The sequence below is a fragment of the Hirsutella rhossiliensis genome (genome assembly GCF_020360975.1).
Source record: "Hirsutella rhossiliensis strain HR02 chromosome Unknown scaffold00003, whole genome shotgun sequence".
NCBI lineage: Eukaryota > Fungi > Ascomycota > Sordariomycetes > Hypocreales > Ophiocordycipitaceae > Hirsutella > Hirsutella rhossiliensis.
Genome location: NW_025408669.1, coordinates 7,955,734 through 7,969,350, shown reverse-complemented (window position 1 = coordinate 7,969,350; position 13,617 = coordinate 7,955,734). Strand labels below are relative to the sequence as shown.

The 13,617-nt window shown below is 57.4% G+C and overlaps 2 protein-coding genes across 2 annotated transcripts; both read right to left on the bottom strand.

Moving 5' to 3' along the window:
- Positions 1-562: 562 nt before the first annotated feature.
- Positions 563-2,406, bottom strand: HRG_04150 (uncharacterized protein; the record flags this gene model as incomplete). The annotated part of the gene is made up of 2 exons (XM_044862621.1): positions 563-2,095; positions 2,179-2,406. 2 exons carry the CDS (start codon positions 2,404-2,406, stop codon positions 563-565), a joined length of 1,761 nt encoding a protein of 586 aa, XP_044723647.1.
- Positions 2,407-7,466: 5,060 nt separating this feature from the next.
- HRG_04149 (RING-variant domain-containing protein) lies at positions 7,467-12,530 on the bottom strand (the record flags this gene model as incomplete). The annotated part of the gene is made up of 3 exons (XM_044862620.1): positions 7,467-8,579; positions 8,643-9,163; positions 9,218-12,530. The coding sequence occupies 3 exons, from the start codon at positions 12,528-12,530 to the stop codon at positions 7,467-7,469; spliced, it is 4,947 nt and encodes a 1,648-aa protein (XP_044723646.1).
- Positions 12,531-13,617: the final 1,087 nt, after the last annotated feature.

Below are 13,617 nucleotides of genomic sequence, written 5' to 3'. Positions count from 1 at the left end.
CTTCATGGTCCAGTCGGCGCTTTTCTTTAGACACCACATTGGGGATTACTACCGAGTACAACACGCGTATCATGGCCATCATTTGCCTCGACTTACTACCCTCTCCGGTCCACCACCAACGTCTCTTCTCGTACAAAGGAACAGCTCATGGCGTGCCGTCCCGTCTCGATATGCATATGCCTGGTCCTTGCACATGTCCCAGCCCGGCTCGCTTCCCTCTCTTCAACCCTCCTCCTCGCCCAGCTGCAACGCCGTTCCTGCAACCACCCCCAACATACAAACCTAGAGTGGGAGGATATCCCGTGTGCATGAAATGACTTCATCATCGTCGTAAGGAAAGCAACAAAACACCATCAACCCTCTGCAGTGAGCGTCTGTCATAACCATGTCGTTGCAAACCCCCTGGAAAATAACCCCAAAGAGAGACCGGAAATAAAGCAAAAGGGTATAGATGGTGGAGCAAAAGCCGCACCCGCGCTCTGCCCACCCCACTCCCCCACGTCGAGGCAGAAACAGAGAAGAACAAGAGTCGTCATGCAGTCCGGATCCGCCTCGTAGCGCCTCAGTATGTTTCGCCCAAGTCACTCAGCTTCCTGGCCGCCGACGTGCTCGGCCGCCTCAGGCTCGACACGGGCACCCCGCTGCTCGTCCGCCGTCCTTCACTCTGCCGCCGGTTACTCGGTGTCGGTATCGTGCTGCCCGGAATCGGCACGCCGCTAGCTTCCGCGTCCATTTCCAGCTTCGAGTAGGTCCCACGCCGGCTTGGTGTTCGGCACCCGCCGTCGTCCTCTTCCTCGTCCATGCGACCGATGCTGGCCGAGAGGCTGTGCAACGACCCGCTCATCGACGACCGGGACCGGCCAAGTGGCGTCCGCGTCCCGGACATGGATGTTCGCGACATGGGCCGTGGTGGGGGCACCATGTCGTTTCTCGACGACGGCCTGGCGTACGACGAGAGGCTGGCTCGCGAGCTCGGCCGGCTCATGTCCGATTCGGGCCCGCGGTTCGGCAGCGGCCCAAACGAGAGCCGACCAGTACCAGACGTGCTCAGTCGCGGGACGTGGCTCTTGGCCACGCGTGGGTTGGTGGCGTTTGTCGGCGTCGTCTCGTCCCCTGCCATGGACGACGTCGAGGAACCAAGGGTGCGTTTCCGGGATCGGATCGTAACCGTCGAGGGCACCGTGGGTCCCTTGCTGGCAGACCGGGGGGACGCGCGCGGAGACTTAATCGTCGGGCCAGGGAGCTTGGATCGAGCAGAGTGCACCCTGGCTTCGAGGCGCTGCATCTGGGCCGTGAGCGTCCGGATGTGGGTGAGGGAGTTGGAGGCCGGAATCTTATGCCCGGCAGGACGGGTCCGCGACGATCGGTTCGCCGGCGTGCGGAGGCTGGCGCCCACGCCCGACATGCGGCCTCCGGGCGGCCGGGCCGCTGTACCCATTGCGGAGCGTGGCTTGGGCGTCGCGTTGCCGTCGAGAGATGGGAGTCGAGACTTGCGCGCTGGTGCTCTGGCGGGCGTCTTTGCTGCCGAGCCTGATTTTGGTACGGGCGCCGAGGCGTCAGACATGGGGGGCGAGGGCGGGTCGTGCACTTCGGAAATGGTGTCTGCCGTCGAAAGCGATTTGGTATCTGGGGGAGTGGTGACGAGCGGCGAGCTGGCGGCCGAGTTGGGCGAACCGTCGGCGTTCTTGTCAAAGGTGGGCGACCCGAGAAGCGACATGTCGGTCGAGATGGCAGACAGGTGACGAGCCTCGTGCTTCTTGATCTTGTCCTGCATGAGATCTGCCTCGATCTTGAGGTCGGCCAGCTCCTCGCGCAGTCTCTGCGACTCGATGCGCAGCTGTTCTCGCTCCTGCTCGCCCGACTTGATTTCCTCCTCCATCATGACGGCGCGCTCGATGACCTGGTTGAACTTGGATTCCATGTCCTCGAGCGACGATGTCGTGTTGCGCGCCTGACGCTCAAAGTCATCGTTGGCGACTTCAATGTCTCGGAGCTTGAGCTGCAGCGAGCGGTTCGAGTCTCGGAGCGTCGTAATCTCCTTCTCGAGCGTGTTTTGCGCAGCGCTGGCCTCGGTCTTTGATTCCTTGTATTTCCTCTGCGCAGACAGGTCAGACGCGTCGAGCCGACGACCACAAACCGAGGCCTCTCTCGGAGCACAGGGGAAGAGGAGCCACGTACCTTCCACTCCTCGACCTCGAAGCCTAGGGCCTCGGCCTTCTCTTGAAAGACTCGCTCCTGCTTCTCGGCGCGCTCAATGTCTTTTTCCAGCTCCTTCTCCAGTTCGCGGCTCGACTCTCGGAACTCTGCCAGCTCGGACTCGAGCATCTCATATTGAGACTTGTACCACGAAAGAGCATCCTCGGCGCCGGTGGCCTCGCTGGGGGGGGAGGACGGAGGTTCAGCCATGGTGTGGCGTGTCGTCGGACCACAAGCAGTGTTCCGGGGCGAGTAGGTGCAGCGGGTGCTGTCCCATAAGCTTGGGCGGCGGAGAAATAGTGGTGCGTGGTTTGCGGTGAGACGCTAGAAACGGCCCTTCTGAGCACTGCGTTGCAGCGACAGAGAAGAGTGACTGTTTTTGTAGCGGGCCCAGCCAGCGAGACGGGTAGCAGGCGGCCAAGTAATAGAGGTCGTGATTGTAATCTGCGTCGCCAGCGTCGCCAGTTCGTATGTCAGTAACGCTGGCGTTGCCTGAGCTGCTTCAATTCGTCATGTGCGAGTACCACTCACCCGTGTCTGTGGCAGAGCAATTTCCTCTGTCCCGCCTGGTTTCTCAGAGCCCAAGGTGGAGGAAACAGCTGGCGGAAAACTAAGGGGAGAAATGGCGGAGGCGCGTGCTGGCGAGCGGTGCTTCTGGTGGCCGGTGTTGCTGCTGGTCGGGCACAGCCAGACTTACCTTGTCGTATGGCCTGGCCCGGTTGTCGAAGGGGGCAGCCGAGGCCGGTGTCGCTGTCGTCTTCGTCGTCGTGTGTCGGTGGTTGGCGATGGTTGGTGGTTATGTTTTTGCCCGTGACGGGCGACTTGTTGATGCGACGCCCAAGCCCCACTGCACCCCTGCAAATGCCTGCCCAGCAGGCCTCAACTCACTGCTGGGCAGGAAGCACTGGTCTACGTTGGGCTTAGCGTTGGGCGTCACGGGCAACGACAAACCGCATTTGAACATGTGGAAGTTACTTGGTACCGTTTCCCTCAGCATCACGTGCATCACCCTTGCTGAGCCGGGAGCCCAGATTCTCACTTTAACTTGTTCTCTCTCTCTCCACCTTTCACTCTCCCACTCACCATTTCCTCGGGAGGTAACTGGGTAGAGCTACGGTCATGTTTGAATGTCTGAATAACATCCTAGACGGTTTGTATCCAGAGCAAGGATTAGGTCAACTGGCATGAAGACGAGCGCTATTTATAGACACGGTCTCACGGGTTCAAGTCAGACACTCTGCCAGCCATGAAGAAAGACGCTTGGCGCGTTGGTATTTGAAAGGGCTGGAAAACATGTCTCACCACGCCATCTCGTGCCTTTGCCACGCTGCGCGCCTCTCTGGTTGCACTGCAGCCGCCGCGACCACAAGATGCCGAGTATAGGGTAGCCCGCCGCATGTGCGAGAACAGCATTGAGCCATTGACACGCTTCATGCGCATATTGCCTCTCCTCCATGGCTCCTATCGGTATATGCCATTGAAGCTGACGAAACGTGGGGTGCCGACAAGTAAAGCAAGTAAAGTGAGCCGCTAGGTCTATTGACATCGACGTCTTCCGGAGCACCTCAAGGCGCTGCCATCAAAACAAACATCCGGGGGCCCGAGTCTTGTGAAAAGAACATTAGATGGGTTGTGGAAGATGGTGACGAAACATGAAATGAGACATGATTGGTGAGCAAACGGAAGGGTAGTGTCTTACGGCGTTCGTAGACTCATGTGTGCGCGTTTTATTCGGGTTGTCTGCCGGCAGACTTGGTTCCCGCGAAGACGATATGCTCCATTCGCCAATTGAGATTTGGTCTTGGGCAAATATTTATACTTCACATAATAGGCGTCCATGAGCATCATAAAAAAGAGAGCAACAACTTTCATTGCCCCATGTCCTTGTCGCCGACTGCAGACAAAGCAGAGGCTTACATGGTCAAGGGCAGTTGCAACTCCAGCTTGCATCTCGCTTCATCGCCGACATTGATCTCATAGACCGCCGTTACTTGCCAGATCAGGACGATTCGTCTGGAATTATCGGCCAAAGACGCACACTGCGTACACAATGTACGTGATCTAGAACACGCCGCCGTAACCACCCCAGCCGTATCCGAATTTTTTTTTTCTGTTACCAGATTTTTATAGGCTCTGTCTTCCACCTGACACTGGGAGAGCTGTCCAAACCGGATAGCTGAGCGAGATGTCTCGATTCGGAAGCAGCCGGAAAGAGTAGCACAGTCTTTGAAAGTCGGGTCTTAGGCAACTCGAACGAGGAGCAGCAATTATAGTATCGGCGAACTTCACGCTTCTTATAACGAGATTTGTTTTACATATGCCCACTCGATATATGGTGCAAAGAATAGAGAGGCAGCAGTTGGAGCACAACATGAATGCGCCGTATCAATGGCGTGTCGTTGCTTCAAACTCACAACGAACGGGAAAAAAAGAAATCCTTTACATACTCCCCGCAAATAGCCTTGACGCAATAATGGTTTCTCTCAAGTTCTCTCCAGCACTTTTAGTTGATGCTCGGCAGTTTTAACAGGGTACACGGGGTTCCTTCTCAACGTCAAGCAAGGACAGCGGCATAGATATCGAGCGGTCGACGAGGATGCGACACCTGACTACATATGGAGGCACGATTTATCAAGGCTATATCATGCAACAAAATCCTCCAAGATTACTCAGTCCCTCTTATACTGCGTCAGAGCCGGGTTAGAGTTAGTGTCCAAAAGTCCAATAGCACCACCGCCCCGAAAAGAAGCAAAAGAACTGCGGGAACTACTCTCTAATGACGTTTACTCCTTCCAGATCAACTTTCCCGTTCGGTGCGACTAGCAGGATCGAAATCAGTGAAGTACGCCGGCCATACTCTGCCCTGACCCTTGCTCGCTGTTCAAAATATAGAAAGCTCCAGAAGGAATTTGCCTCCGTGTTCGATACCGAGGGGAGAACCGAGGAGTAAGAGACGTAGTCACACCTATAGAGGGTGGCCCTTTACCCGAGACAGCCCCCGACTTCCATAGCCGCAAGCCATCCGGAACCCCTTCCAAACCTCCCGGACGGAAGCAGAGAGTAGCCAATGCAAGAAGGCGAGCACAGCTTCGCGGCTTGGAAATAGAGGGTGGCCACGATGCCAGATATGAGCATACCGTTGCCAATGAAGTCGACTCGTTTGATATTTTGCCTAAATGACATCTCCCTGTCATGATTCATATGCAGAGAGAGGCAAGTAACAACGAGCGATGTGCAAGGTTCGCCACACAGAGTTTGGAGATACTATGCGAGCTATCCGCCAGCAGCACGGGTTGCTCAGACCACGTTTCTTTGAGAAGAACGGTCCATCAATTCAAGGAGCCATGGAATCGAGCATTATATGCGGGGAATGTCGACAGATTCAGGACAAGAAAGAAGTCAAGACGCTGTCAAGATTTGACCTAGCGCGAAGCGAAACGACGAGGGTCGTGCTCCTCATTCTCGAGCCGACAAGTCACTTCCTGGTCTTGGCGACTCATGACCAAGTCATGGACGGGCCTATTGTTTCAAGTGTTTCTCCAAGGCTTACAGAGACACTTCGCATAAGGCCATCGGGAGTACGTCACCCTACAGTTCCTGAAGCTCTCCATCCGGCAGCAGGTCTGCGCCTCGACCTGCGTGAAGTAGAGGAGCTTTAGCTCAAGACGGCCTAGGAGAATCTCATCGACGCGGTAGTATCAGTCCCCCTAAGAGTCCCGCGCTTCTCGTTGCTTATGTCGTCTTCGACCAAAACTTCCCGCCCAACGAAAGCGCACAGTTGTTGGACTCGCTGCAGCCGCGGTTGGGCCTTCTTCGGCACATGGTGTTTGTGCCACCAATACTCTTAGGCTCGGCCCCGGGACGATTGCCGTCATGTCTATACCAGCAGCGCCTTCGACGCAGTGTGTTGCGCTCACCGAGGGAAGTCGAGCTGAGGAGGATTTGGGGGTAAGTCACAACACCCAATGTCGCCGGCTTGCACCATATTGGGCCCGAGGCCGACCTCTTTTCACATGAGAGCAACGTCGCTGCTGCTGCTGAGATTCCGGTTGCAGATGCGAGCCAGACTCAGCGTCGAGCTCCCCCTGGTAGACATGTTCGTACCAAGCAAGCCGGGCAACATGGCACAAAGGATGGAAAGCGAAAACAGACAAGATGTGCCTGCGACCGAGGTCAACTAGGACTTAGGGACGCAATCAACGCCGGCGCTTTTGTCTCTAGCAGCCACGCAGCTCGTCGCTGCGGGAAGCCCGAAGACGATCGTTCTGATAGGGGCGACGGGATATCTCGGTCGGCCGCTCTTGAATATCCTTGCATGCGCCCCAGCGGTGGACAAATCCACTGCATTGCCGTGCGCATCGCACACGCTCGCGAGGACATGCCATGCCTAGACAAGGTCTCCTTACACCAAGGCGATTTGCTGCTTCCACGACTTGGCCTGCCCAAGCATGACGCAGAGCACTCTTGGGCGCCGCCGAGATCCTTTTACACAACGAGGCCGACGTCTCCAAATGAAGGCGTACTCGTCGCTCCAGCTTTCCAACTTCGGGTCGATCAAGGAGCTCGCCGAGATGAGTCTGCCGGGGCTCATCCCTCTTCACTACATCTAGCGGCGGTGCCTGCAGTACGCGGTAGGTTCTAAGAGACCATCAACTCGGTCACGCTAGACGCCTTGGTATGGGGGTCAAGAATGCCTTACATGAAACGGTATATCAACCCGACATCGAGTAGCGCTTTCTGCATCACATAGGCAGCGTTGGCCTGCTGCTCGATAACCTTCGGACTGGGATGGCTGGCCGGGCAACCGAGTCCATATGGGCCAAGTTCCGTTTGAGGAGTGGGCAGCGCGCGCAAGAGACGAGGGCATGCTCCCGAGCCTCGTATCGTTCGCGTGGAGTTTGTACATGGGAGTGCGCTGGTGTTTCGGAAGCTGGTGAGAGGACAATGAGAATAGAATAATTTCTTTCCAGCTATTTTTGGCCTCCTGTCAGAGCTACGCGATCCAGGGTTACGAGATACTTTTTCGTATACATATTAATTAATAGCTTCACTATTAAAGCTTATAGGAGAGAAAATATCCCTTAACTTTTTAGTGAAGTACTACTGCCAAGACAGCAATTTCTCGGAACCCCTCGTATAGCGCTGTATCTATCAGGACTGCTTTGGGAATTCCAATCGCATTTGGCGCGTATCAAGCTATTGCGCACTGATTTGTCTATCACTTACACGCTCCCTCGCTCCATGCTGTTGCTTTCCTTATACAAACGCACTCAAACCCTCGGGCGTCCAGCTCCCCAGGCTCTCTTAGCTCTGCGGGCCCCTCCTGCGGTAGCTCCGAGGTTGTGCAAACGCTCCCCAATCAAGTACGCCTCGTCGCGTATGCCGGCCTTCCATCCCTTGAATACTCTGGCCATGCCAATGGCGTATCTCATCAGCACGGCCGCCAAGGCTGCCGCGGGATACGAGTTTCGGTACACCGTCGCCGCGCTGAGCGTTCCGGCGCCTCTGCTAGCCCCCAAGAGATCCAGCTTGATCAGAAGGCTCGCCATAAGAGGTGGCCCAAACACGGCAACCACCGCAATGGTCAGTCCGGGGACGACAAACGCCCTGGTCAAGACGCCAGTGTCAGGTTGCAGCCACCCGCGACGCACAACAGTTCGCACAGCCAGCGCCGCGCGACTCTCGGGAAACAAGGACCTGATCATTCTTGTCCCCAGGTTAAGGTAGAGCAGCCCCAGAGTCCAAGCCTGAATGATGCGGATGGTATGGTGGCCAGTGTTGCCGGCTTGCTTCACGGGTGGGTCCATGTACGTGTGCAGCGGAATGGCGATATACAGCTCCATCATCGTGGAAAAGAGCAATGGAAACACGACGAGAAGAAAGGCGTAGGTGTAGAGCAGTTCCACACCACGGACAATGCCGGACCAGGCATGCCGGGGAGCGTTCCCCTTTGTAACCTCGGCCCACGCCCTGCTCACCCGGGCTCGAACTCCGGCGGTGATGCGTTGGATGCAAAAGACCGAGTAGCTTGCGGTGCCGAGGACATATATACCGATGCTAAAGGCGTAGACATCGTTGGTTCGGATGTCGTCGGGGATGAGCATTTTGAACATCTTCCGCCCCAAGGCCAGCGGCGCAATGGTGATGCCCACTCCCGTCACCGCGGCGAAGAGCCAGATACAAAGGATGAATAGGAAGATCCTGGCGCGGAAATGCGGCGGAATATAGACCATCTGATACTGGCTCGAGGCGTAGACGTCATTGTCCGCGACGCCGTCTTTGCGCCGGCCAAGCTCCGTCACAGTAAGGAAGACCCGTTGGCCCTTGGGAATCTTGACGCGATCGGATGCGGGGGCACGTACGAAGCGCCCGCTCTTGATGAGCTGACCAGAGGCCACGAGGTGCTGCTTTCTCCGTCTCAGCATCTTTTCTTCACTCCTTGATACCGAGGGATTCGGCTTCGCATCGCCGCCCTCGAACGTGTCCCGCCACGTCTTTGGGACGACTTTGTTGTGTTCGTTCAGCTCAAGTAGGAGTGCTCTATGCCGCGAGTGGTGGTCTGACGAGTCGGGGCTCAGCTGCAGAGTGCCCTCCTCGTCGATTCGCCGCTCCCCAAAGAGGAAATAGGTAAGTCGCAGTCCGCGGGCGCATTTGCGGAACCACCACGTGTACATGGTGTACAATCCATCGCCTGGCCTGAGGACCTTGACAGCCTGGGGCATGAGGAAGTTGTAGAAGAGAAGATCGACTGGAAACTCTAGGACCGGCTCGTTCGAGGAATAGTGAATCGGTAGCACCCCAGGCATGCCATATGCCAGACTCCAAACAACGCCGCCCAGGCAGACGATGACCAGAGCGCCGTATACGAAGGCCGAGAACAGAATCTTTCGGAGCTGCGTGGTGAGGCTCCTCTCGAGCACGTCGCGAATCGGGTGGAACTCGGGGTCGTCCGGGTCCCTGATGAAATCTGCAGAGGGACATTAGCATGATTCGGCGACTCGACAGGAAAGCGGGCACTTACATAGAACCCCCGGCCGCATGATTTTGCGGCACATGGACACAAAGAGCGCAAAGTGAAACATATAACCGGTCCCGACGAACCAGTGCACAAAGACCGACGTCAGAGGGAAGTTGTAGGTGAAGAGTATGCGAGACTTGATCGTCGTATTCTCAAATAGTGGCAGCAGGGCGGCGTCGAGCAGAAGTCCGCAGTACAGAGGGAAAACCAGCATTTCGATGCTGATGATGAGAATGACCTTCATGATGCCGCTGGCCTGGTGAAGCGTGTCAATCACGCCGGCCTCCCAAGCTTGCATCATGTTTCCCCTTGCAAAAGGAGTGCCCCTCTTCAAGTACATGGCGCTGATGGCAAAGATGGCGAGGTAGCCGGCGAGAACGGCCCAGAATCGGTCGAGGCCAGGCCAGTGGGCCAGGCTTGGGTCGACCGGTGGACGTGGCTCTGTTCCGCCAAGTTCAATGACCCACGAGCTGGGATCCAGGGCAAGCCGGAGAGCGGCGCTGATGCTCGCAAAGGTCGACGTAGCGGCCGTGGCCAATGTAGCCAAGAGCTCGCCATTAGCCGCATAGAATCTCGCGTCGGCGATGGCAGCAAAGCTGGAGTCTATTGTGCCAAAGGCGGCCGCGACTGATCCCTTGACGACGATGAGCGCCTCGTGACTGATTGCCGAGAAGTTTTGCATGTCCGAGGCGGACATGGGAAAGTCCATGAGAGCGTACTCCATGACGCGGCTCCCAGCGCCCGTCCAGAGCCCCCAGGATGCTTTCCTCGCCGAGACAACCTTGGCACCCACGGCTCCGCCGACGAGGCCGGTGAACATGTCGAGGAGGTTGAGGACGAACCACGAGCTCAGCCCTCCAAGCATGACCGCGGCATCTTGCACCACCTTTGAAAACTCGAGGAGTTCGCGGACAATTTGAACAGGGTTTGCGACGACCCACAGCGTGACGCGACCAATGTTGTAAGGCACGAAGATGCACGCAAAGATGGTGACGGACACCAAAACAGCGCAAAAGATGGCGTTTTGGAACAGCCCGGCGATGGGCCCGCGCATGCCAATGAGCTCCATGACGCCCTCGAAGTCTTCCAGATCGTCCATGGCTTCGGGATCCAGCCCTGCCCCTGCGACCGCGCCTTCATCGTCTCCAACGTCTGCGTCGGCGTTTTCGTCGGGACCTTCGGCCATCGGGACGTCGACCCAAGGATCATCCTCGGCGTCGGCGTCGTCGTCGGCGAGGTTGTCTTCGCCTTCGACATGGGCATTTGGGAGATGGTGGAGGTCACCCCACATGAAGTCTGCCACGCGTCCGACCAGTCCCGCTGGTTCCACGTCGTCACGAGCAGCTTCCTCGCCCGGGGTCTGCTCTATGACCAGAGGGCGATGAAACGACACATCGTCTGCGTCGTCCTCTGAATGGGGGGGCTGGCCCGCATTTGCTTCACGCATAACCGGTTCGGCCGCGGCAAAACCCACTTGCGGATCCGCTCGCGGCGAGGAAGAAGTTTCCGCGCTGGGCGATGCATCAGCTGGCGGGTTCGGCTCCACGCCATTGGCGGGGCCGATGGGGGGCAAGCCGGCAAACGACCAGTTGTTGCTTCCTAGAAGGTTCGTTGAAGCCTGATGTCGGGGCCCATCCGAAGCGGCACGCGGTCTTGATGGACCGGCCTGTGACGACGTCTCCGAGATTGGACCGGGCGAGACGGGTAGCCATGTTCGCTCTTTTCCCTTTGACTTAGTGTCCGTGGGTGAAGAAGTGGCCGAGTCCGTCTCATCTGCGGCTGGAATCCAGGCTTGGACGGTGGAGCCAGCTTCCGCCGCAGAATTCAGGTAACTAGTTTGGTCCGAGTTGGAAGAACTGGCCAAGTCGCGGTCCTTGCTCACGTCCTCGCGCTTGGTGATGGATCTTCGGGTAACGTCGACCCAATACCCGAGCTTATCCTCGAGGCCTTCCTGCTCGACAATCTGCAGAATCTTTTCCGGGTCTCCACCAGCCCGGCGATAGATGCGAAGGTAGTCGTTTACGCTGGCTCGATCGTCGCCGCCATTATCAGCTGCAATCGCTGACTGATTCGAATCGCGAGCCGAGTCCATCTCTGGCAAGCCTGTCGTGCTGTCTTGATGCAACCAGCCATTGTGGGTTCGCGGGTCGGCCGTCTGACTTGTGTCGGCTGCTCCAGTCTCATCGGCCTGCGGAGGCTCCCAGCCCACGGCCCTGACTTGCTGACCACCGTCATCTAGCGTCTCGTCGTCGGACTCCGGACCCGGAGCATCTCGCAACGGCTCCGGCGCGGGCGCTTGGGCACCGTCGTCTGGCTGTGCTGGTAGTTGGTGGGCTGGCTCTTCAAAGGCAGCTCGCATATTGATCTCTGGCTGTTGCTGGACGACATAGTCTCGGACCAAGATGACGAGAATGAAGCAGACGATGACGAGAACGGTGATGACCTGCCCCTCGAGAATCTTGATGACGGCGCGATTGAGCGTCGGGCTTCGGGTGAGGTTGCGGAGGAAATCGACGTCGCCAAAGAGGGAAGAGGTCGCGGCAACATCAAGGCTTGCATTGTGCAGAGAGGGCGCGCTGACGGAGTCATGGTGAAGTCGAGTTTCGGAGGGATCCATCTTGGTCGGCATGCCGAGCGATCCGAGAAAGATGCGAACGAGATAGTCGGCCAAGTCCTCGCCGCCAAGACGCTCGAGAACGGCGGCGGCCTGGACGGCGGAACAGGTGGTGGCGGCCAAGAGGGGGCTGGCTGGGCATGTGCTGCCATGGGCGATGGGACTCGTAAGCCACGAAGCCCCTGGATCGGTTTCGTTGGCGCGGGTGAGGATGGAGCCGCTACCCAGGCCCTCATCGCTGACCCAGAACATGAAGGACCAGACGGAACGCATGAAATAGGGCAGCCAACAGGCCCAGACGCTGACGGTGACGAGGGCTCGCAGCCATACCAGCAGGTTGAGCATAAGGTACCTGGCCATGTGCTCGATGAAGACGTGGACGGGGAGCGACTTTGGCATGTCTGGGGCGTAGAGCTTTGTAAAGCGAAAAGACGTCTTGCAGAGCTCGCAGTATTTCTTTTGAGAGTGCGACAACCACTCCATCAAGCAATCCTGATGGACGTACTTGATACTGCCGCTGCACTTGCAGGGATAGAAGAGCGGCTCGGCGGCGGTGCCCTCGCTGCGACATATCCGGCAGATGGAGGGCGCGGCATCGAAGTGGTGGGCCGGGGCCTTGGGGCGGGGGTCGAGCAGCGAGAGCTTTCGAGCGCGAGGCTTGGCTTGGTCGGGAGGCCCGCCGTCGGCCGCCGTGTCGTCCATGGCGAGCGTCGGGTGTCCGAGGACGGAGGTTGCTGCAGACCGACGATGACTGACGGGTGGTCGGTGGCGGGCGATCAAAAGATATCCCAGGACGACTTGAGCTGCGCCATAAGGTAGGGACCGCAAAGGGAGGGGTCGACGAAGCTGTCGCAGGGGGGAGGTTGGTGAAAGGAGTAAGAAAGCGAAGTCGCAGTCTGCTGCCTTACGTACCACCTTGGTGGCAAGGTAATAATTACCATACATCCGCGGCGAGCCTTATGTAAGTCGGCCTTATCACGCTACTCATCTTATCTAGCCCGATAGCCGCTCAAGCCAATCGAGATGTTAGCCTCGTTTGCAGCATCTGTGCACAGTTTGTCATCTTTGTCCATGCAAGGTTTCGTCGTCGGCAAGGTCCAAGGCCTTGTCGTGCCATACTGGACTCGCAGCACGCGTTGCCGGCCCTTTTCCCCACGGAACGAAGCGTTCATCATCAGTCATCAGGCGACAGGCCTAGGTGCATACAGCGGGCAGACGCTCTAAATACAGTACATGCCTACCTACCTTAGGTACTGGAGGTAATGCACCTCTGACCGCTTAGGCATCAGGTACAGTAGGTACCTACTACTGCCTACCTACCTACCTAGGAAGTAGGGTACGCATCTATGCCCCTCGAGTACCTACCTGGTACCTACAATACCTACCTTACCTTGTATCTAGGTACCTGCCTATCTGAAGGTACCTACCTAAGGTACCTATCTAAGTTGCGGTAGGTGAAAGGCCTGCTTAAAGAAAGACGTGCATGGCGGGCGTCTCTGGCGAGATCTGGTCAAACGTCATTGTGTTGGCATCTCTACCAGATCGAGCGGGGGGGGAGATCGACGCCGGTTGCACAGCTGAGAAGCAGGCTCTCCCTCTCTCGCAAGTCATGCATGACGTGCCTCGGCGGTTCATGTGCAAGGTGCTCACGGGCCATAGACCACAAAACGTCATCAGCCTGCGAAAAGCTGCCTTTTATCAGCCAGTCGTGTCCCACACCATGTCCAGGCCCGTACATGTCCTTTTTGCTACCCTTTAATCCATCCCTAGTTGTCGTGAGCGAGCAGTA